Raw genomic sequence first — 23,314 nt, 5'->3', positions numbered from 1 at the left:
TCATAAATCTGAAATAAATTTATTAGGGTAAAACGCCATTAAAACTATCAGATTAGCAAGTAAGACATGGAAAGGTAGGCCTATTCCACAAAATCCCATGACACCATCAGTTTCTTCAAACAAAACCGATTGAGCTGCCCCTAAACCCTAAAGCAGAACAAAAAACGAAGAACAAATGTAATCAAAATGGTCATTAAGAACATTTACAGATGATAATCCTGAAAATGTATGTACATTGCTAAAGCCTTTAAGAAGCTTTAGTCTTCAGCTAATCCTCAACGGTCTGAATATCACCCTTCATTATTCGATTGCTAACAACGTTAAAATTCAGCACCGCAGCACTCACTTTCTTCCCTTTCCTCCCTTTCTTGCTCCCTACCTTAACAACCTGTGCATCGGCATCAAAATCCATAGCAGAACCAGAATCTCCATTACCAGGGCTGTCATTAGATCGAAATGCCATTTCAATTACTTTTGAGGATAAGAAGTCTTTGTAACTAAGGAATTTATCTATGAACTCGTATTTGGGATCCAAGGAGCCAAGGTTTTCTTTAAGAAGCACTTCAGCTTCAGTGGTGGATTGATTCAAGCAGTATTCCAGGAAGCTGGTATCTGCGGATCAGAGGCAAAGAATGACACCATTAAAGCTAAGGAAGCTTTAATTCTACAAATTTAATGAAATGTGAATATTAATGTATAACATATTTATACTTGTGAAGATGGGATGAGACTTTCTCTCTTCCCGACGGCTGTGATTGATTAGAAGTCTCGTAGGAGAAGAGAGAAACAGTCGCATCCTATCTTCACAAGCTACTGAAGGCTGTGAAGAATAGAAAATTATTGAGAAACTGGAGGAAGTTGTTAAATTCTTGAAAGAAGGAATACCATTTGTCCCAGTGAGCCTGATCAGTTCTGTGTCACACCAATCTCTGAAGCCCATAGCCTCTGGAAGGGAAAAAAAAAACTCAGAGGTTAAATGGAGTCATTTGTAGAGTAAGACCATTGGAAATGATAGCGGAAAGATACCTGAAAGATTGCTAGGTCCATCATCCTTCTTGCCCCTAGAAGCTGACAAACCAGATGCAGAGGAAGCAGGACTATACCCTGCAGGCTTGCTGTTGGATGACTTTTGCCGAGTAATTGCTATTGGATCAGTTCTTGCAGGAGTTTTTACACCCCTATTGTTAGAATTTCTAAGGGATGGGAAATCAGACCTGCTAGCAAGAATTTTTCATCAATAAATCAATGGTACAAACAATTAATTTCCTACAGAGCACAAATAGCACTAATAACATTTATAAAGTAGAAAGTAGGTAAACTTAGCGCAACATTTTAATGTTTCAGAATCAAATTCTTGAAATAGTGCTGTCAAGCTTAAGGTAAAAATTGATCCCTAGCACGTCCTGTCGCTAAACAAGAAAGGAATGAACTGAAGTGGGAGCCAAAAATATTATCAAAAAGAATAACATTGATATAACGGAGAGTAATTCGGGAAAAACTTTCATGGGAAAACCTTTTTTACAGAAACTGTTGGAATGGAAAACCCTCGGACTACTATGACATGAAAGGAAGGGAACATGGACAAGGAGACTTACATTTAGGCTTTGTTTGGGACGGCTTTCTTATTGCTTCTTAAAGCAGCTTCCTAGTATAAAAAATTTAATTATTGTACTAATAAACTGCTTTAAAAAGCAGAAAGAAAGCCGTCCCAAACAAAGCCTTAGAATGAAGAAAAACCCAAGGTTCTCTTGGTGTTAACTAGGCATATCGTATCACTACAAGTACTGGATACAACCAAATACTTCACTAAAACTATGTTACATCGACCGACCGAGTTCTAGCTGAAACGTCATGAGTCCATGGGCTCGAGTAACTTGAGGACAACTTTACAATGTCAAGCAAAAAATGAGGGACTCTAGGAGGATATGGAGATAATGTAATCTATATATACCTTAAAAACAATGGGAGAAAGAAATTAAGTCTATGGTGAAAGCAAGAATGAAAGGAGCATTGTTGTACTCTCAACTAGCAGGGCTTGGAGCTGTCATCCAAAATGAAAGAAGAGAGATTAGACCTTATATTATTTAATCATACACACCTAACTTTACTTTTTGAACGTTTTACCTTCGATTGATAAAAATACACTTCTCAAGGAAATCCAAAAACTTTTGCCCATAACTCAAACTTTGGGTACTCTTCCTTCTACTCTCTAGGTTTCTTCTAGTGAGAAAAGATATATATGAGAGGAAGGTCTAGTGCTGATAAGAAGACATCGAATGTGGCTAGTTTGAATTTAGTTTAACAGCAAGAGAAAATAGGTATAGTTGAAAAAGTGTGGGATGCTCATTCTTTGAACAAACTTCGCTAAAAAGGCAAAGGTTGGTGTGCCATTAGAAATCTCCAACGAAAACAAATAAATATACTGAGAGTATCGAATGTCATCCTCAAGAAACTGCAGTGAATTGCACTCTGACCTTGAACAAACTTCATGATATGATACTCAATACTGACAAGCAGTCGCATGATAAGCCAGCCATTGAGGCCGACAGAATAGGTAAATGGTGAAACTCCTCAAGTTGTGAATTCTAAGATCAAGGACATCACCCTAGCAACTACAAGCTTGGGGCACGGGGTACACTTTTATGTAGTTATGTATGAAAAATACTCTATCAAACATTGTGTCTTGTGGGTCCACTGCAGAGTTTATAGTAAAAAATACCAATCTAGAATGTCTAGCCAACTACTGAATAAACACTCACAAACTATTCGACAATATGGTCCAATGCCTAGCGAACAAGAAAATTCTACGCGTTGGATGTCACCACCTTCGAAAATCAACCCTTTTATACCAAAAGCTAACATTCATGGGATAATTCTTAGGAATATCACCATTGAGAGAAAGAGAATGCCAATAACCCATTCCTGCCGTTCCTAAAAGTCTAAATAGACTTAACTCGAAGCACCACTATTCTCCAAAACTCACCCAAAACCAAAACTTAGCAACACCATCAATTGGATTACATACATAATACCACCAACAAGAAAAAAATTATAAACTCTAAGAGGCCAAAAATCAAAGATATGGAGATCCAAGCAATTCTTGCATAGAACCATGATTTTGAACTAAATCTAAAGACATACAAACTCCACATTAGTAACAAAACTATTGAACTACATTTATGTGATCTGGATGAACCTATTACAATAAAAAAAAAAAAATATTAATCTTTGTGCTAAGCACCTTATCAGTAACTTTTTGTCATATGACAAGTTAATCACTGCCTATCATGCACTTAATATATCAATAATGGAGGTTCAAATTTCAAAAAAAATCAGCAAGCACTTGAGAAACATCAATGAATGTGTGTTATAATGTTAGGACCTAAATAATATTCAGGCAAACAACTTTAAGATTAAATATTTGATATAGCTTCAGTTTTTCCTTGGCATGGAAATTGCTTGACCAAGGGAAGAAATCTATCAATCTCAATATAAATCTAATCTTGTTCTCCTTAAAAGAATATGGGATGAGAAGACGTAAACCAATGGATACATTTATGGATCCAAATGTTAAGATGGGTAACCTGGCACACCAAACCAGATATTTTCTACTCAATTAACGTGGCCAACATATCATTAATAATTTAGTAAAAATGCACATGTGGGTCTACTTTGTGAATTATTCAACACCTGAAAACAAAATGCTTGAAAATGACTAATATTTTAGGATAACTCTCAATAAGGGTGTGGAAGTGTTCAACGATGCAAATTGGGCAAGTTCTATCACTGATAGGAGAACAAGAACTAGATATTGCAGTACTGCATATATGTATAGGTAAATTTAGTCGCATAGAGAAGCAAAAAAATAAATTTAGGCACGAAAAAATGTCTAAGAAGAATTCAAAGCTTTGTCAACAGGAAACTATAAAGTCTATGATAAGAGAGAGTGCAACAATAATTAAATAAACCATTCATTAATCTGATGAAATAATTGTGTAATAATAAAGCTACAAACAACATTGCAAAGAACCTAATGCCTCATGATCGAACCATGCATGCAGAGATAGATCAACATTTAGTCAAGAAAAAAATTGATACGATACTATCCAACATTTTGACTCTTCAAAACCTTCAAACAATTGATTTTCTTACCAAGGATATTAATCGCAGTGGCTTCGAGAGTTTAAATTTCAAGTTGAGCATGGTTGACAACTACTATGCAACTTGAGGGGATATTGATAACTATTACGCAACTTGCGGGGATATTAATAATTGCTAGAATCCACAGACTCACCAGCCTAGAGAGCTTTTATTTTTGCACCAGCTCACCAATCCACATCGTTGTTCATTCCTTCTATGTAGATTCATCCACCACGCTAATCCAAGATATTGTTCCTTCTTTATATATCAATACATTTAAAAAATCCAAATTCAAATATGCATATCATATAGTATTTTTTATGTCCTTTCTAGTCGTTCGTGATTAAGAAAGTGTTTATTCGTTTTCTATAAGAAAATAGCGGATCACCTCTGCCTTTTTTCAATTTAAACAAAGTTTGTACTCTAGAATTACTCGATAATTAAACCAATAAAATCTTTTACTTATCTCTACACAATTCTTGCAAAATGAACTCATGCGATCGCTTATTAACTTAAGAGCAAACAATATGTTCCTCAACACAAGAAAAAGAAAAAGAAAACAAAGCAAGCACTCTTTTAGAGCAATAGAAGACAACATAACAGGTTATTCATTGCATTGATCATTTCCCTACATCAACTGACTACACAAAATAATTGAAGCATCTTACACCAAGGATGTTTCAAAAACATTCTCTATCTAAGGTAAATAGATTCCATCAAAGTGGAAGTTTAAGCATACAGCCTTTAAGCTACTATTGCTTCATTTGACAAGTGCTTAGTAAACATAATAGTAAACTAAAGTTCTAAAATATTAATATCTAACTAGTTAAGTTGAATAATTTGTTAAGAATTTAGATTACATTTAAAAAGGTTAAAATCATTCTAGATTAATGCTAAAAAATAGACTGAAATTTGCTTATACTCGTTGATCGACAGAGTTCAGATCATATAGAAAATCCGTACAATAAAATTAGTTGTAATGTGTTAGATCGGCAGGACCGGCCCAAGGAGGGTCGACTGAACTAGCCCTAGGGCTGGTTTACTCTAGGTGGCCAAGCTAGCCGCTGGTCCCCTTGTGGGGCCCATTACTTGAAGAGGCGACCCATACGGATTTTTATTATTTCTTTCAAATTCTTCTCCAATCTATTTTTATTAAGTGTTGAAATTCAAATTCAGCAAGGAAAACTCTGGCTTCTACAAGTGTTTCCTATCAAATTGGTGTCATAGAGGTGTCCGGGGCTATTTTGGTGCTGCTAATTCCTATAGCATTTTTTCTCCTTCGAATCGTTGTCTTTATTATTTTTGCAGCGGAAACCTGAATTTTTAAGTCTAACAAAGATCCGGGGACCTATGACGGGAAGAAAGGTGGAAGTATTGGAAGGGAAAATCAGACAAGTAAAATCTAAAATTTCATATCTCTAAACTTAAGTTCCAAATTTAAAAAGTTAACTTTCAGTCGTCCATGAGAAGAACGACTTGAAAATTTTCATCCTTGAGGAGATGTTGAAGAAATTGCTCGATGGCCAAACCAAAACATCGTCGTCGGAGGGGGGTGGAAGCCGTCGACAACCATGGAAGTGGGGAGAACTCTAAGCCATCAGACAAAGAGAAGATTAGGAGGTGGAGATTTTGGAGGGAGCAAACAAAATGCCTCCCCTAGGGCCTATTCATAGGGAGGAGTCGGGGTAAAGTTTATGTGGAGAGGCGTGAAGGGGTTGGGCATGAGTTGAGGGGTATTGAATTTGAAAGGAGAGTGACTGAATATGAACAAAGTGGTGCTGAATTTGAAGGGAGAAGGTGAGCTTGTGACAAAGAAGAGATGATTGGCACAATTGAGGGGAACCACCCCTTTGGGGAATGGGAAACTTTGGAGGAGGCAGGGGTGATGTAGGAGGTCTTAGGGTAAGAAAACTAAAGATGCCTATTTTTGAGAGAGATGATGCATATAGGTGGATCTACAGGATAGAAATGTACTTTACAGTCAATAGATTGACGGCGGAGGAGAGACTGACGTCAGCTGAGATGTGCTTGGAGGGGAAAGCGTTGGCCTGATACCGGCGGAGGGATATGAGGCGACCCATACGGACCTGGAGGAAGTTTAAGGACTGCTTGTTGGAACATTTCTAAACCAATTGAGAAGGCGACTTCTATATGCAGTTCTTCGCCCTGACGTAGGAGTGGACAATGGTGGAATACTGTGAGTAGTTTGAGTGCCTAGCTAGAAGACTAGATCGGCTTCCGAAGACTATACTGGAGGGAAATTTTATGAAAGGGCTCAAGCTAGAGATACAAGAGGCAATTAGAGTGATGAGATCTCATGATTTAGGAGAGTCTATCGAGCTAACTCAGTTTGTGGAGGGTCAGAGGCATCTGGAGAGAGGGACGGGAGGAAGCAGCTCAGGAGGCTCGTACGGGATGATCACCACTTTTTTGGCACCCAAGGAGCCGAAATCGGGTACTCTTCGGAAGACCCCAAAAAAGAAGAATGTAGATGGAAGACCCGGGGACAACTTCAAGAAGCTCACAGAAACAAGGTTACAAGAGAAGAGGGCGAATGGGCTATGTTTCAACTATGAGGAGATGTATACACCGAGGCACAGATGTAAGGACTGAACTTTTTAGGTTCTCAACGTTTGTTTATAATGAAGAGAAAGGAGTCGTCTTTCCACATTGTGGATAAGATGGGTCTTTGGGAGGGGGAGGGGGTTATTGTTAGACCGGCGGGACCGGACCAAGGAGGGTCAGCTGAACCAGCCCTAAGGTTGGCTTACTCTGAGCATCCAAGCTAGACGTGAGGCCGGCCCATTACTTGAAGAGGAGAGAGCGGATTAGGCAGGTTCTGATTTAGGGAGGGGCTATATGGTAAATCAAAGTTGTATTTGTATGCTTTAAAAAGATGGGATTGTCTAGGGTTAGGATTATCTTGATATTTTCTGAATTTTGGAGAGTTCCTAATGCTCTAGTCATTGGCTAGATAACGGGAGAGATGGATCCTCCTCTCCAATTGAGGATCCATTATATCTTGTTCGTTTTCTTTCATATTTTATCAATTAAAAAGTTTATTTCTGGTTATTTCTTTCAAATTTTTTTCCAATCTATTTTTGCAAGTGCTGAAATTCAAATTTAGTAAGGTTCCTACAAGCTTTTCCTATCATAATGTAATGTAAAATGCAATAAGCTAAAGCATTCACAAAAAAACATGCAGCAAATTATCATCAGTTCTGGGCTCAAGCTCATGCTGCAAAATATGATGCATCTAAACTAGGCAATACAATCACATGTAGATGAAAAGATGGGTGCATGAAGTTAATGCTAAAAACATACTGTTCTATTTGTTGCTGTGACTGATCAACAGGATCCCAAAATAGATCATCTTCTAATTTAGGTTTCAATTGCCTGGATGCAAATGTGGTGCTCCGCATGGGAGAGATACCAATAGAGGGAGATGATCCAGGAACCTGCCAAGAACTAGAACCACTGTTTCCCCTATTAGATTGCATTTTTGTTGGAGTGGGTATAGGAACATTCTGCTGCGCAGATAATTTATTTCCCTGCTCTTTCTGAATATCTCTCAGAGAAGTAGGTTTGTGCAGTTTGCCCATATCCATGGACCAAGCTGGTGCTTGTGAGAAGTTTGCTGGTTCTCCCTTCCAGGAAACAAAATCTGCTAGGGAAGCAGTCAGTGGAGCTGGTAACACTTCCTTGTCCTTCTGTGCCTGATTCTGACTTTTCTGCCTTTCAGCAGCTATGGAAGAAGAGGAAATATCAACCGAAGTAACTGATGAAGGGCACTTAGCTCCAGAAACTTTTGCCTTGGACCCCTTTTTTCGACCCTTTTTGGAGTCTTTGGCCTCAATAAAATCTTCATCATTAACAGCTGCTGCATCAACTAAGGTAGCGGCCGATACAACAGCCGGCAAAAGTTGCCCTTTGTCATCTCTGGAAAGATTTCCATCATTAACAGCTGCTGTATCAAGTAAGGTAGGAACTGATAGAACGGGCGGTAAAAGCTGCCCTTTGTTGTCTCTGGAAAGAATAGCATCACCCTCGCTTGACTGAGCCAGGACTTCTTCTGCCAACAAATCATGAAGATGGCTTTTCCTGCTTTTTGAACTCAAATTACTGTTAGATCTTATGTACTCTGCATTGCTATCAACGTGTACAATAGCTCCACCAGAATTATGATCAAAACTACCAACAATTCCAGCCCAGGGTACTGATACTTGACAGCTAGAAGGGATAATCTCTGTCTCAGATGCCATTTTTTCCATTTGAACCCTTTGTTGTTCCTCTTGTTGGATTTCTTTTAGTGATTTTACCTTAATCCCAGGAGCAGATTTCCAGGCTCGAAGGCATGACAACTCAGAGATGCCACCATCTACGCACTCAGCTTTCTTATTTGAGCTTTCAACTTCTTCTACACACTCAGCTTTCTTATTTGAGCTTTCAACTTCTTTATCAGTAACCGAAGCTGGAAGATGAGATTTCAAATAATCCACATGTTTGAAAGGAGATCCATTAGAACTGTCCTCAACAGCAGCAGATGCCAAATCATAAAGCTGCTTCAATAAGTCTGTCTGAGCCTGTGATGTATCACGGGACTTTGAATTCTCTTTATCAAACATTGATTTAGGCTGCTCCAACTGATTTACATTGGATAATCCCTTTAGAAGGTCCAAAGCCAATTGTGACTTGGAATTTTTCTTTTTTCGTGCTTTCTTTTCTGCACTTTTCTTTGTCTGACATGTTTCCAGATTTTTTAAATCTTTTGCTGCAGAAACATCAGAATGAGTTTGTTCAAGAACAACATCACCTGAGGAAAGTTTTACATCATGAATGGATACAGACCCAGAAGTACATGAAGCTTCCTGTGACAATACTGAACATTCTGAAGGAATAAATTCACTACACTGAGGCATTGATAACTTGGGTTCCTTTGCATGGCAATTTAGATTAAGGGCGTCATCTAAGGAATTAAAAGCTTCAACAGGCTTCTCCAATGCATCAGAGATTGGTGAAGTCAAAACTAGTCCTGATGCAAGGGAAACTTCTGCCGCGCCATTATCACCAACATCTTGAGTACTTTCATGTTTTATTGAAGGTAAAGCAATTTCAAATAGTTGATGTGGTAACTGCAATAAGGTAGGTCCAGAAAAGGATGAATTATTTATGTTATCTCTATCCTGAGAATTTATTGTTTGAATAGTAGAATTATGTCCATCATGAATATTATCTGCCAGTATCTTCTGATTAATGTGGGCCTCTGAGCCTTGTCGTAGCAGAGAATGATCAGATGGAACATCTCCCATTGGAACAGTCGAATACAATTTCTGAGAAGGCTCACCAAGATGCGGACTAGACTGATGACCAGAAAGGACTTGAGAAAACAAAAGATGCTGTTGCTGCAGCAGTAGTTGCTGTTGCTGTTGCTGCAGCTGCTGTTTGAGCAGCAAGCATTCATTAAACAAAGAGAGTTGTGATGACATAGAAACCTGAGAATGCATAGGAGCCTGGGACATTAGGTAATGCTGTGCAAGCACATTTAGCATTTGAGTATCTTGTGTTATATCTGTAGAACGCAACTGTTGAGGAGATAATATGCCTGAAAGATTTGCAGGTTGGTTAACTAAATGAGGCAATGATGGCAAATTCGGAGGTTGCAGCTGCTGCTGCACTACAAACCCGACTTGTGAACCAAGATGCTGATTTTGATGAACATCCAACTTATTTTGCAGAGTTTCTAAACCAACATGACCATTGTTGTTCAGAGCTCGGGCATCATGAAGATCGGACCAGGCAGATGCCCCAGAACTAAGTGAAGAAGGTTTATCTGCATGTCCTGCCTGAAGTAGAGATAGCAAGTCCAATTGTCGTGAGGCTTGGGAGACTTGGGAAGCTTGAAACGAAGGGTCACCTATGTGAGAAATAAATTTTGAATATGATTCAGGTGAATTTGAGATAAATCCAGTCGAAGCCATTGGGGAGGAGTCTCTCCCAGATAAAAGAGAAAGAGAACAAGGTAGGGCATTCTGCTGCTGCTCTAATAAGCTCGTCTGGGCAAGTAGATAGTTCACACCATTCCCACTTTCTCCCATAATTGCAGGTGAATACCCAGGACCATGCACACCACGGCCATGCATTCCTATGAAGAATTAAGAAATAACAAAATAAGGGGCATAACAAATTGCACAACTTGATTTGCATATATTAAGAGAATCAACAAAGAGAGTATATATAGAAGAATAACAGAAGAAAAATGTCATTCCGAAAAAGAAAATCCAAACATATAGCCCCCTGAAATTAAACATTATTTATCTATCTTAACCAACCTTCACTAAGACTCTCCACAGATGGATTATTTGCTTCAGTAGAAACATAAATGCCACTCCTTTGCACGTTCTTAGAAGGTTCAGACCCAAATAAACAAGAATGGGTGCTAAGCACAGTGCTTCCAGTCTTATCCATGTTGGGCATCTCCAGAATTCCGTTCTGTTTAGCCAAACGAAATCCAGGTGGCGGCCTAACCTTCTGTCGCAACTGTGGTATAACATCCCCAAGTAACAAGAAAGGAGCCTCTGAGGGAGCACTTGCAGGGCGAACTTCCAAGTCAATACCAAAATACCCAGCCTCAAACCATCCAATTAGATCACTTCCAGAAAAAGGACCCTGGACCCGACCGTGTGGATCTCTGTAATAAAGGGAAAGCTCTTCTGGAGATGGAAGCGGTTCAAAATGTCTACCAGCAGGCTTATCCCTGGCAAGAAGAGAATCCTCCCGAGCAAAATAAGGGCTAGCAGTCCGTTCACTGTCAGAAAATTCTGATGCATAACTTCTATTTTTGGGATTTCTTCTTTTCTGTACATGACCACGTTGATTGTTTTGCCAATCATCTTTACAAAAAGAAGAGGAAACAGAAGCAGTAGTTGTCTCATTATCTACATCGTCTGATAAATGAGACCAGTCGAACTCAGATGACTTTGCTCCAAGTGCAGCAGGATTATCTTTCAAATCAGTGGACGGCCAGCTTGAGATAGCTTCAGATTGAGATCTCCATCGAGCTGCACAACATAAAAATTGATTCTCAGGAATGCTCAAATTTCAGCCTTTTTTGAAGGAATCTCAAACATTTTTTTAACTGCAGAGAAAATAATTACGAAATGTTGGGGAAAAAATGTAGAAAAAGTTTATCTATTACAGCAAAAGGTTAGAGCAGATAGCTTAATTTGGTCTGATAGATGCAAAGGAGATGGTCATTTAGTCAGCAAAAATAGCAGCATTGAACTCCTGACAGTGAACCACACACGGAATCAAATTGAACAAAACCACATGTTGGATAAATTACTGCTATATCTACAAAATTCTAGCTAACAAATGTAATTTCCTGATTTGAATATCATCTTAAAAGACATTACAAAACGTAGATATTTTAAAATCAAGTTAAAAATTAGTGATGAACTTTGATCAAAATATGATTGAGAGATGTAAAACTAATCCAGCAAACATTCTCCATACCGAAGGAGATCAAAGGAACACCAAGAAAAACATACTATAAATATCCCATAACTAAAAGGAAATTTTCAAAAAATGTACTCTCCATATTTATAATCCCATAACTACAAAAATTATAACATTAATCACTTGATAGGAAAAGAAAATACAACCTGGCTCAATATCTGGATTTCTTTCACTGCCCTCTAGTTTGTATTCACCTCCAATACATTGCAAATCTTCATCAGTGCCTGTTCATACACATAACGTGGCACGAATGAAACCTATGAAAGATTAAAAACATTTACAAGAAACACAAATGCACCTAGTTTCATCTGCTTTGACATAACCGATTCAACATCATTTCTTCCGCCACTGCCTTCTTTAGAGACCTGAGGTACACCACTACTTGCAACCTCTCCTTTTTCTATGGCTTTCAAGATTACCTATGCAAAAATAATACTATAATGAAGCAAAATTGGTTGTTATAAAAATTACATGCTTGCAGAAAAAAACAAAGAATTACTTACCAATTCTTCAATAGAAGGAGCCGCAAGTGCCAGAGGTTCCAGCAGCTCAGATCGTGTCAGAGAAGGAGCATCCATAATTCCATCAATAGATACCCTGTGGCTTCTTATATCAGTCATCCTGTATATGTCAAGTAGCTTCATCCGACTATATCTTAGAAGAGATGATCCTGTTTGCAAACCAGACTTAGCTGAGAAAGTCCCCAAATGATGAGGGTGATGAATAACAGTACTAGCATTGTTGGAGTTAAAACTGCCACGACCAGAAGGTGAAAGTTGTGACACATTCTCCCCTTTCCCACGGCCATAACCAAACATATGGATTTGCTTGTGTGGGATAGATTGCTGATAAGATGGTTCTGTCTTTACTCGAGCCATGGAAGAGTTTGATCTCCATGAACGAGGGTAAATTTCACCATCTTTATCTGTATCTCTTCCATGGCTGGTAAGACGAGACATTAATCTTTCCTGTGGTCCCTGGCCATCTTTGCTAGACTCTGATTCCTTATCATCACGACCCCAACTTGTGCTCCATTTGCTCTCACGTCGTTGATCAAAACTACTTTCCCTATTTCCTGATTCACTCCAACGCTCAGAGTGGTTGCGACGTTCTCCCGAGTGTCGCATGGAATTGTCAAGCCAACGTTCTCCCCTATGGTCTCGGTGAACAGTTGAATTTGTTTCCCTTTCTTCATCACGCCAACGATCCCGGCATCCAATTTCTGAATCATGTAAAACATGCTTGTAAACATCTTTTCTCTTTCTGACCTCATGGGAATCTTCAACATTTCCTGGCCCTCTTACGGAAGTTATCCGTTCTCCATGAAACGGACTTGTATGATATTCCTACAAATTATTTAAGAAAAAGGAATTCTATTTAATATTATGTTTCATGCAGTAGCCACCATAAATATACCTATAAAATATTAATGTAAGAAATAAAAATGTGTGACACTAAAAGCAATTGTAAAAAACATGATGAAATAACTACACCTAATAGAGAAAAGGGACCAAAATAGTCTCTTGACTCTTTATGAAGGATCAAAATGATCCCCATCTACATTAAAGGACCATTTTGGTCCCTCAACTCCTTCAAAAGGAATCCAAAGAGTCCCATGATGGGACTATTTAATTCCTCTTTAAGGAGTTGAGGGACCAAAATAGTCCTTTAATATAATTGGGAACCATTTTGATCCTTTATAAAGAGTCAAATGACCATTTTGGTCCTTTTCTCGCACCTAATATATAGTCCTTAGTTGTCTCATTAGTATGCCACACAATTTGTTCTGTTAAAAAAAAATAAAAAAAATTAAAAAAAAAAACACAATAGAAATACATATGGAGAATTTACTATTCCCATCTTATTATCCCCTACCTTCGACTGAAGCCACTGAGGTGAAAAAGCAATAGAATTGTCAGATCCATGCATATCTGCAATATAGAGACAAGAGACACATGAGAGATGTTGCATGTTGATAAGGACAAACTCAGTAGTGTTAACAAGAAATAAAATTGCATTTAGATATCGTCATGAGAGAAATAATGTTAAAACTTAAAACCATAATATAGAAAAGAAAGTACATGATCATTGAACTAAGAAGAAAGTTATAATTCAACAACTTTTCACATAGATTTCTCATTTAGATTCCCATGCTTACCACAGAATCTGAACATAAAATTATTCTGCTACAAGATAAATTGTCAAGTGACCAACTGAAATAAAAAATCATCAAGGTGAAGTAATTGCGGATGAGTGAACTGAGTCTTTCAAAAGGATATGTCAACCATCCTTGATATAACTGGTGACCAATTTTATATAATAAATAAACCGCACTATATCACAAATGATTGATGACCAAAGGAAATCTAATGTGTAACAATCAGATTATTATAATTTAAGTAATAGAATAATTCATTAGTCACACATTAGGAAGCAAAGTTGTTGGATCAAAATTTGCCTGTGAAAGACACCTTAACCTTAATGTCACAACTAGCTAAAGCGACAAATAAAGAAAGAGAGGCAGGCGGGTATCAAGAGCAGCTCTGAAATATATCTACACTCATTAAGATTTGATGAAAAAAAGGTTGAAAAAATACCTCACAACATTTTATTTATATGGTTGATAAGGCAATAAAAGAGGCTAAACCTAAAAAAGCAATAAAAAAATGCAATATTTGATTGTTACAGGCACGTGGACTAACTAGAATAAATACAAGTGTCATACACTCATACTAACTGATGTAGTTATAGAACAGTCCTGCTTGGTGACTTTGGAGAGTGCCATTGGCAAGTGCTTTCGGCAAGTACCATTGGCGAGTGCTTCTGATAAGCGCCTTCAACAAGTCCCTTCAAGAGGGTGTCCGATGAGTATCTTTGACGACTGCCTTCCATAACTGCCTCTGAGTTAAGCTCGAGGCTAGTGTGACTGAAGATGCCATTTTGAAAGAATTGGTATGTGCACATACATATACTTTGGATAAGGGGCCCTTTGAGAAAGATGAATTGCCTCGACTAAAAGATGAGTCTTTCTTTAGGGTGGGTTAGTTCCTCCTTGTGTCCTCAAGGTCTGCTGAGGTGAATTCCTCCCTCAGTCAAACCTGCCTGGGGGGAAAGTTTCACTTAGGCGAGCACTTGCCTTGTACTAGTCGAGCACTTTGGAGAGAAGCATCTCCCTAAGTAAGCACCCTCGATGTGTGTACCCTCTTTGGTCGAACTCTTCAAAGGAAAGTGTCCTTTCTCATTGAGCTTCTCAAAGTCAATTCAGCATATTGGGATGTATAGAAGTGAAAGAATGTTAGCATGGTCTACTTTCCTATGAGAGCACATAAAAACTACTCAAACATCTAATAAAATTGTTTAGTGTATTTACATAATGGAGTGTATTCTCTCAGATAGTTTAAAATTTCAACAAACATAGCAGATCTACTGATACATGCAAATTTCAATTTGTTTAGTTTTATTGTAATTTGATTGTTATATTTGATGTCTGACTACAATGCTTAAAGTAATTTCATAAGAACTTGCACGACTTATTGATTAGAATAGTAATCATTAGAACTATTAGCAAACAAAAACGACAAAATAAAACGTAAGAGCGGTCACTTCCGTTTAGGCTAAGTTGCACAATAAGAGCTTTGAATTATCAAAATAACAAAGAAAATCAACGACATGCAAATATAATAGCTTTCAACGAAAAATCTCTAATCTAACAATAAGATTAAAAACAAATGAAGTGCACACAATCCCTACGTTTACTAAGCTCGACGGAGTTTGGTGAGCAAGATCTTCATGAATCTATCAAATCACAAGAGCAAGTTAGACAAGGAAAATACACGAAAAGGAAAATTGGCAAACCCTTATCACGGTTGAGTCGCGATCCTCCAATGAACGGTGCCAAGTTGTTCTTCAATAGCATCGACCAGAGTGTCCAGGATGCGATCTACGTACTCTTCTACGGTGTTGTCGATGCACGGGTTGACATCGAAAAAGGTAGAGTGAAGAATGGAAACAAATCCTTATTCGTCGTAGGAGATACCGTAATCAAGATCCAGATCGGCCATGCATGTCCTTTGAGGTTGAGATGTTGACGACGATCGTTGAGGCTTCCCTTGAAGATTCCTCTTGAGATGGAGGAGATAATCTAGAGAAATCAAGAGGTGTGAGGGAGAATAGGTGGTCGGCCAAGGGTGAGAGCAAGGTGAAGGATTTTGGTTCAGATTTTGTGAAAGAGATGGATGGAATTTTAATTAAATACTTCCTAAGTATTCTCTTAATTAAGAATAATTAAAGGAAAAAAAAAAAGGCAAGAGGGGGGCGGGGGGGAATAATTTAGTTCCATAAGGAGATCCTCCCTTTTGGAAAGAAATTAAATCAATGAGGAGTATGGGGATTTCGGCCAAGAGAGATAGTGGGTATTTGGAATTATTTCAAGAGAGGGTGGAGGGATTAGGAAATAAATCCAAAAGGATTTAATGAGGGGGCCGGCGGCATCCAAGGCTAGGGAGGATTAATGGGGGAGATTTGGAATTGCTATTTTGGGATTTGGTGATTAGGAAAGTGTTTAAAGAATTCCAATTAGTTTGAAATTCAAATTGCGTTCAATTTAGGAAACTTTCCTAAAATAGATTTAGTAATTTAGAAAAGATTTCAAATTTCAAATTGATCAAAATCTGCCCAAATTATTTCAATCTAAAATAGGCAATGGAAATCAAAGGGGAGAGGGGTTTCAGGGCTGGTGGCTTGTTTGGGCTCGGGTATGGGGGTCAGCAGTTAGGTGGGGGTGCAGGTGGGGCTTGGCGGGCAAGGGAAAGGGGGCTTGGTAAAGGTTGAGGTTTTGGCGTAAGTGTGGCCGGTTGGGATGAAGAAGGCCGGTGGTGGTGGTGGGAGGATGAAGGCAAAAGAAAGATAATAAAACCACAAACCAGACTTGTCAAGGTTGATGGGTGATGCGCAATTCTCTCTCCCCTAGGGATCTCACTCCAATCTCTCAAGCTCTCAAGAGAACTCAAACAAAGAGAAGAAAAATTTGTAATCAATCATTTATTAGCTTGAAAAGATGAACAATAGGGCTATAAATAGCCTCGAACAAAGACACACCAAATAAAAGGATAACAATGCACCATAGGGCTTACATACGACCTCCCTTAATAAAAGGGTACAACTGGAAAGCATGAAACACATAAATAATAAAAGCTACATAACATAAGAAAAACAAATACATGAAATGACTCAAAAATACAGAGACTCGATCGTGGTCGTAGATCGACGGCCACGCCTTTGATAAACTTTCCATGCTCTGATGTCCCCATCAATATTTATTTTGTGTTTTTTTATTTATGCTACCCAATGATGGAGGGCAACCTATGATCATGAGTAGGTTGTGCTTTGGACATGTTTTACCTTGGGTGTGCTAGCTTCTTGGGTGCCTTGGCTCTTAGGCTAATTTGGGTTTCTCGATTTGGGCTTGGTTGTCTCAAGTTTAGCTGCCCCTTTGGTGAGATGTTGTGTTCTTCTTCTAAAATAAGCTCATTACTATGTAGTTCAGGTACCTTTTCAGCTCATTAATGGGTGTCCTAGTCCCCCCCCCCTGTTTGGCCTTTTGGTTTCTCCGCCTGGCTTCTGTCCCGTGGCTAGTTGTTCCTGTTCCCATGGCTGTCCGTTCTTGTCCCCCTTGTGGTCCCTTCGGGTGCTGCTCCAGGCACTATCTGTTGGTCTTTTGTCTCCCTCTTTTTTGTTGGTTCGGCTGGAGGTGATTGGGGCTGTTTGGCTCCCTCTTTTCACCTATATATTTGGGTTGTTTTGAAACATTTAGAGGTTGTTGTTTGGTGAGCAAAGTTCTCGAAAAACCTGAGGGTTTCTTATTAGGAAAGCTTGCGAGCTTGTTCCATTTCTCTTCTCATCTCTTCAATTTTATCTTGGGCTTCTTACCTACTTCTTCTCTCCACAAGTTTTCACTCCACTTGTATCTTTCTTCTCAAGCTATTGGAGGTGTTGGTTGGCCGGTTTGGTAGCATTTGCCGGAGGAGTTTTGTGGTGGACGTTGACCCATAGTAGCAGTAGTGGACCCTTGGTTTGCATGTCCTTAAGCACTTCTTTTATTTTACCTACTATTTTGTTGCATGTGAGGTGATTGTTAATCGGTTGTTCTGAGGGTAGCTTGTTTTATCTTTAATTTAGTTTTTGTTTTGTTTAACTTTCGTTTGTTTGGAGGTTTGTTTGGTGTTGACTTTCTAAATTTTGAATCGAAAAAAGTTTTACTAGCCCTTATGTTCTCCCTTTTGATTTTTCTATCTAGTTGTCTGCATCATCTAGGTACATACCTCAATATAATTCAGAGTACTAAAAGGCTGTTATTAACCAATTAAACCACTCAAACTAGTCAAGTTACCGACTAGAAGCATGACTATCAGAATTCAGAATGCCTTCATTCCACCTTGAAATAGCCGAAGATTCCTTTTCTGTTAATAACATCGCTTTTTTATCAGCCTAAGATAAAGATTTCCTGACAGCTGTCTTCTGGACAACCATTTGATTTAATGAATGTACCCCATATCTGAATCATATATCAACCCCCTCTTTATTACAAGGCTTTATTGTCCACAAGGTGTAGTAGCTGCATCTCGGATTGGGAACAAATTTCTAAATCATGTTTTTTGACATATTGGCAGTTGCATAAATAATTTGGCATTGACCTTACATGGCCGTGAATAAAAAATTCATGGAGATCCTCAAACTCAAACCATAAGACACATTGTTGACATCAAATGCAAAAGGGTTTAACTCGTAAACCAAAACTTTCAAGCTTGGATCCTATGAGAAGATTTTCTACCTTCATTTTCTTAACCAAGTTTAATTTAGCTTATTCTGCAGTTATTGCAAACATTTAATTTGGGTTAATTTTCTACACAAATCTTGAATTATTTATTGCAAGACCACAATCACAAAATTCAGATTCTAGATCTACTTTATTTAAGAATTCAAGATTTTTTGCAAATAGCATACGTTTTCAGAGCAACAAAAGAGAGTGTGGAGAAAGCTAAGTTTCCAGAGCAAAAAATGACATGAGCTTAACAACGAGAAATATAAATAAGTGAAAAAAAGGTTTAGTAAGAAAGGAGAGATCAGAATAAAAAAGAGAGGAGAGCGCTCCTATCAATAATGTAAATAATTTGTTCGAGATCAGAGGGCCTACACTCATCAAAAGCAAAAATCTTACATGCTACAATAATCAAGGTTGCAAATGAAGTAGTTCGAATATTTGATTCTTTACTACAGGATGTTAAGCAAATACCAGCTACTAGCAATGCGAACTACAAGCAGCATGCTGATTTACATAGATTTTAGAAGGTCTTCTCACAAGGAACACTTTTCAACAAGAAACCCATCAAAATTACCACCTCATAAAATGGGCCCATTCCCCAGGACCCCATCAAATGTCTAGTCAACAACAATGTTGTTGTGCCTGTAGATCTAAATATCCACCATATTTTTAACATTTCCAGCATTTATAAACATCATCCACCAGATAAAGGGGTCATTGTGATGCCAAAAACTCAAGTAGAGTTCTTTCGAAGGAGGGACTGGATGAAAGGTCCATGCCCAAATCCCTAGCCCTAGAAGTTATTGCTTGATATTTTCTTATCTATCATTATAGTTATCTGTAATTGCTTATCATTTTACTTACACTAATTGCATAATTAGCTCGCCTCACGGACGAAAACCGCCTCGAGGCGCAATTACGCTATTTTAAACCTTGAATTGCTTATCATTTTACTTACACTAATTGCATAATTAGTTACATTTCCAATCAATTTATCATGTGAGTATCCTACCCAACCAGCTTAGATATTATGATGTATGGGAAAGGACCTTATGGAGTATTATTACAAATTATTACGAACATCAAAAAAGAAATCAATCATTAGCATTTCTTGTTTTCCCTACTTCATCTTCCTTATGAGTATCAATAAAAATGTTCCCACCCAACCCAAATTCGAGTTCAAGTTGATACAAATATTATTCAAGTTGAGTTCGAATCTAAAATATTGACCCAATTAAGTTTCAATTCGGGTACGGGTTGAACTAAAAACCCAAAATTTGCTCAAAATTAGCATGATTATCATTTGAATTTGGGTTAAAAGGATCAGGCTCGGCATAAAATATTAATTTTCATGATAAGCTGGTCACATTTAGGTCAAGAAATCCTTGTTGATCTAAAAATTTACACTATCTATATAATAAATAGGTCAGGTTGAAGTTAGGCGAGCTCAAATCAAGAGAAGTTTGGTTCAAACATTTTGGCCCGTATGATTAACAGGTCATGTTCGGATCAACCATTTTCAAGTTGGGATAACTTCAAGTTAGACCTAAAATCGACCCTCCAGCCCAAAATGATACCCCTAGTCGTCCTCATTTGCATCAAAAATACAAAAATACAATCAACAATGACAATAGGTTATGCTTTACCAAATTAAAATGAACCACTTTACCTGCAACCTCAACTATTGCAATAAGCTCATATACATTACTTTACTTTACCATTTTATAAGCCCACGAATTAGAAACATATTTTTATATAAATAACTCTTTCAAAAAAAAGCTAGTAACATGCTACAAAGCTTAGATAAAAATTTTAAAAATCCCATATGTATCGAAAAAAATCCTACAACCATGCAAACTGAGGAAAAAAAAATTTTAACCATAAAAAAAAAAAATCACGACTTCATAACGAGTGCAAATATTTCAGCCAGCCTTCTATGTGACAGTTTCAGCTCATATGCAAACCTATTAAGTTCCCAAAGTTTACAAGACCACATGGAATTGTAGTTGGAAAATTGGTGAACTAACAATTTGGATAAAACTACAAAAAGACGTTTTTTTTTTTTATGTGATGAATGTGAAACATCCCAATGGCATGAGACAATTGAGATAGCAAAATTTTAACATTAAGGGATTGTTCTGCGAAAGGATTTAACAAGATAATTTTTGCTAAATCCTACCAAACAGGATTTGAGGGCCTAATAAATCTCACGGCAGAATAAATGCTATGTTTCCCTCTTTCGTAAATCCTGGATTTAATAAATTATGTAGTTCGAAAAATTTATGGGATTTGCCCAAAGAAGCGCACGAAAGGGATAAAGATGGTAACCTTCTCAACGAACGAGCTCCTATCATGACTTCCAATCTGACGTCATCGAAGGATGTAAAGAAGCTTGTTTAGCGACTCTTTCAACACACTACTTCACGCGAAGCATTCAAACTTCATGTTTAGCACGCAAGGCCGAAGCAGGTATGAAAAAATGGTCATGAGAAAAAGCAACATTAACAAAGAAATGGAGAAGATGTAAAGCAAATCCTAGATTAATTAACAATTATTAATTAAAAATTAAAAAAAAAAGTTTAATTAATATAATTTGAAATATAAATAATTATTATACAACAACATCAAGCCTTTATCCCACTACGTGGGGCCGGCTACAAGAATCATTTTTCTCCATTGTATCATGTTAAAAGCAAAATTCTCATTTAAATCTAATAAAGAAATGTCATTTCTAATATTTTTAACCAAGTCTTTTAGGTCTACCTCTACCTAAAAATAATTCAAATATAATACATCTACTCTTCTAACCGGGTCATCAACCTCTACTCTTCTAACCGGGTCATCGGAAGGCCGCCATTTTATGTGACCAAACCATCTAAGGCGTATCTCTATGATCTTATCTTCCACCGGAGCTACTCCAACCTTCTCACGTATATGCTCATTTCATATCCTATCTCTAAGAGCAAAGCCACTCATCCACCTGAGTATCCTCATCTCTACAATACTTAACTTAATATTATGTTTCTCTTTTAATGGCCAACATTATGCACCATAAAACATTGCAAGTTTCACCACCATCTTATAGAATTTTCCCTTAAGTTTGAGGCCTTAAGGGGGACTTTTCTATCTCGTAAATAATATTTAAATAATTAATTACTAGTATATTATTTAATTGATTAATGAAATAATTATTAATTAAACTGATTAAATAATATTTTAAAATTAATTAAATCATTAGTAAGAGTATTAGTTAAATAATTTGTCATTTCAAAAAGTAGTCAACTAATCAATTAGATAATTATTAATATAATTAGATATCAAATACTTATTAAATTAACACCTAAATAAGTAATGGATTAATTATTTATTAATATAACTTATTGACCTTAATTAAAATTAAAATTATTAAATAACTCATACTTAACACGCAATTAAATTCATATCACATTTAATTTAATTTTTAAATGAGCCAACCAGCTTAAATCCATGATTACATTGTAAAACGGTTTCACAGGATTTAACAGAATTTAAAAAATACTTTGCCAAACAGTTTTTCAGATTTAACATACCCAGGGTTTACTAAATCCTACTAAAGTTAAATCCTACTTTTGCTGGATTTAACAGAATTTAAGAACTACTTTGCCAAACGGTTTTTCAGATTTAACATACCCAGGGTTTACTAAATCCTACTTTTGCTGAACAGCTCCTAAGATTCTGCAGGATATAAGCTAGTCTTATTTGCTGTTTGGCAATATTTAGGCTAAATCTTGCTTAAATCCTGCTGCCAAAGAGCCCATCAAAGGTTTAAAAAGAAAACACAAACAAATTAAACCGAGACCTAGAACTGACATTGCAAAACCCAATCATCAAAAAGCAATAACGGATGGCAAACTACCAAGTTCAGGCCGCCACACCGCATCAATTTCCAAAGCAAAAAACCGAATGCCAAACAAGCAACAAAACAAACACGCATTTTACCGCAACGAAACAAACCCTAGAAAAACACATTGAGGCGCCAACGCGAGACAACAGCGTGGCCACCACCGCTTCTAAAACCGATGCCCTGCACACCGCAGTATCGAAAAGTACGAAAACGGGTTTCAACTGTGAAAAGTTTAACAAGACAGAACGGAATGCAAGAAGAAACCTTTGAGACTCGGCTGTTGAGAAGCGTCCGTGTGTAAACGGGGAGGTGAGTCGACAATGCTCTTCTCCGTCATCGTCTTCATTATCGAAACAAAACCCTATAAGAAAAGAGATTAACACTTGCTCATTCTGTTCTTTGCGGTCTGTAACTCAGTCCCAGAGGTAAAAAATGGTGGCGATTTGGGCGGAGTAAAGAAGATAAAAGAGCAAAAAAGAAAGAGAAAGAAGTAGTCCAGCTTTGAGACTTCTTGTTTCAGTACTCTATAAGCCTTCCGATCTGGCACGGTGGCCATATTTGGAGAAAGTCGGAAACATCTTAGCCGTTGATTTTGTATAGACGTCCATCTGTACGGCTAGATCGTGAACTTGGATAGAGATAACCCTAGAAGGCTAAACCGCTTGCGGCCGAGGAATGAGGCCGCACCGAAAATGGGACCCAGTAAATGACCTACCGCCCATAGTTATTGGGGTTCCAGATAGGTCTTATTCGTAAGTCGTTTCTTGAGTGAGGATGACTGTCCGGGTCACGCGAACCGGTCACCGCATCCACGGAGTCGAAGAAGTACGTTAAAATGGTAAAATGGACCGCGGGAGAGCTTAGAGCCGATTTCGGCGGTCAGGATTTGACGGACGGCTCGGCTCATCTCACATATATCCTTTTGAATGTTATATGCAACGGAACTATCCATTTGT

At 37.7% G+C, this 23,314-nt stretch overlaps 1 protein-coding gene across 1 annotated transcript; it reads right to left on the bottom strand.

Annotated features, from left to right (window-relative positions):
• LOC110098009 lies at positions 1-22,888 on the bottom strand. The gene is made up of 10 exons (XM_020824700.2): positions 22,623-22,888; positions 13,531-13,586; positions 12,159-13,001; positions 11,954-12,074; positions 11,802-11,879; positions 10,470-11,198; positions 7,465-10,282; positions 1,027-1,214; positions 886-945; positions 1-612 (listed from the first exon to the last, which is right to left on the bottom strand). The coding sequence occupies exons 1-10, from the start codon at positions 22,702-22,704 to the stop codon at positions 269-271; spliced, it is 5,319 nt and encodes a 1,772-aa protein (XP_020680359.1). The 5' UTR covers positions 22,705-22,888; the 3' UTR covers positions 1-268.
• Positions 22,889-23,314: the final 426 nt, after the last annotated feature.

The sequence above is a fragment of the Dendrobium catenatum genome, unplaced genomic scaffold (assembly GCF_001605985.2).
Source record: "Dendrobium catenatum unplaced genomic scaffold, ASM160598v2 fragScaff_scaffold_726, whole genome shotgun sequence".
Lineage (NCBI taxonomy): Eukaryota > Viridiplantae > Streptophyta > Magnoliopsida > Asparagales > Orchidaceae > Dendrobium > Dendrobium catenatum.
The sequence above is the reverse complement of the archived record's forward strand: the minus strand, read 5'-3'. Positions and strand labels throughout refer to the sequence as shown.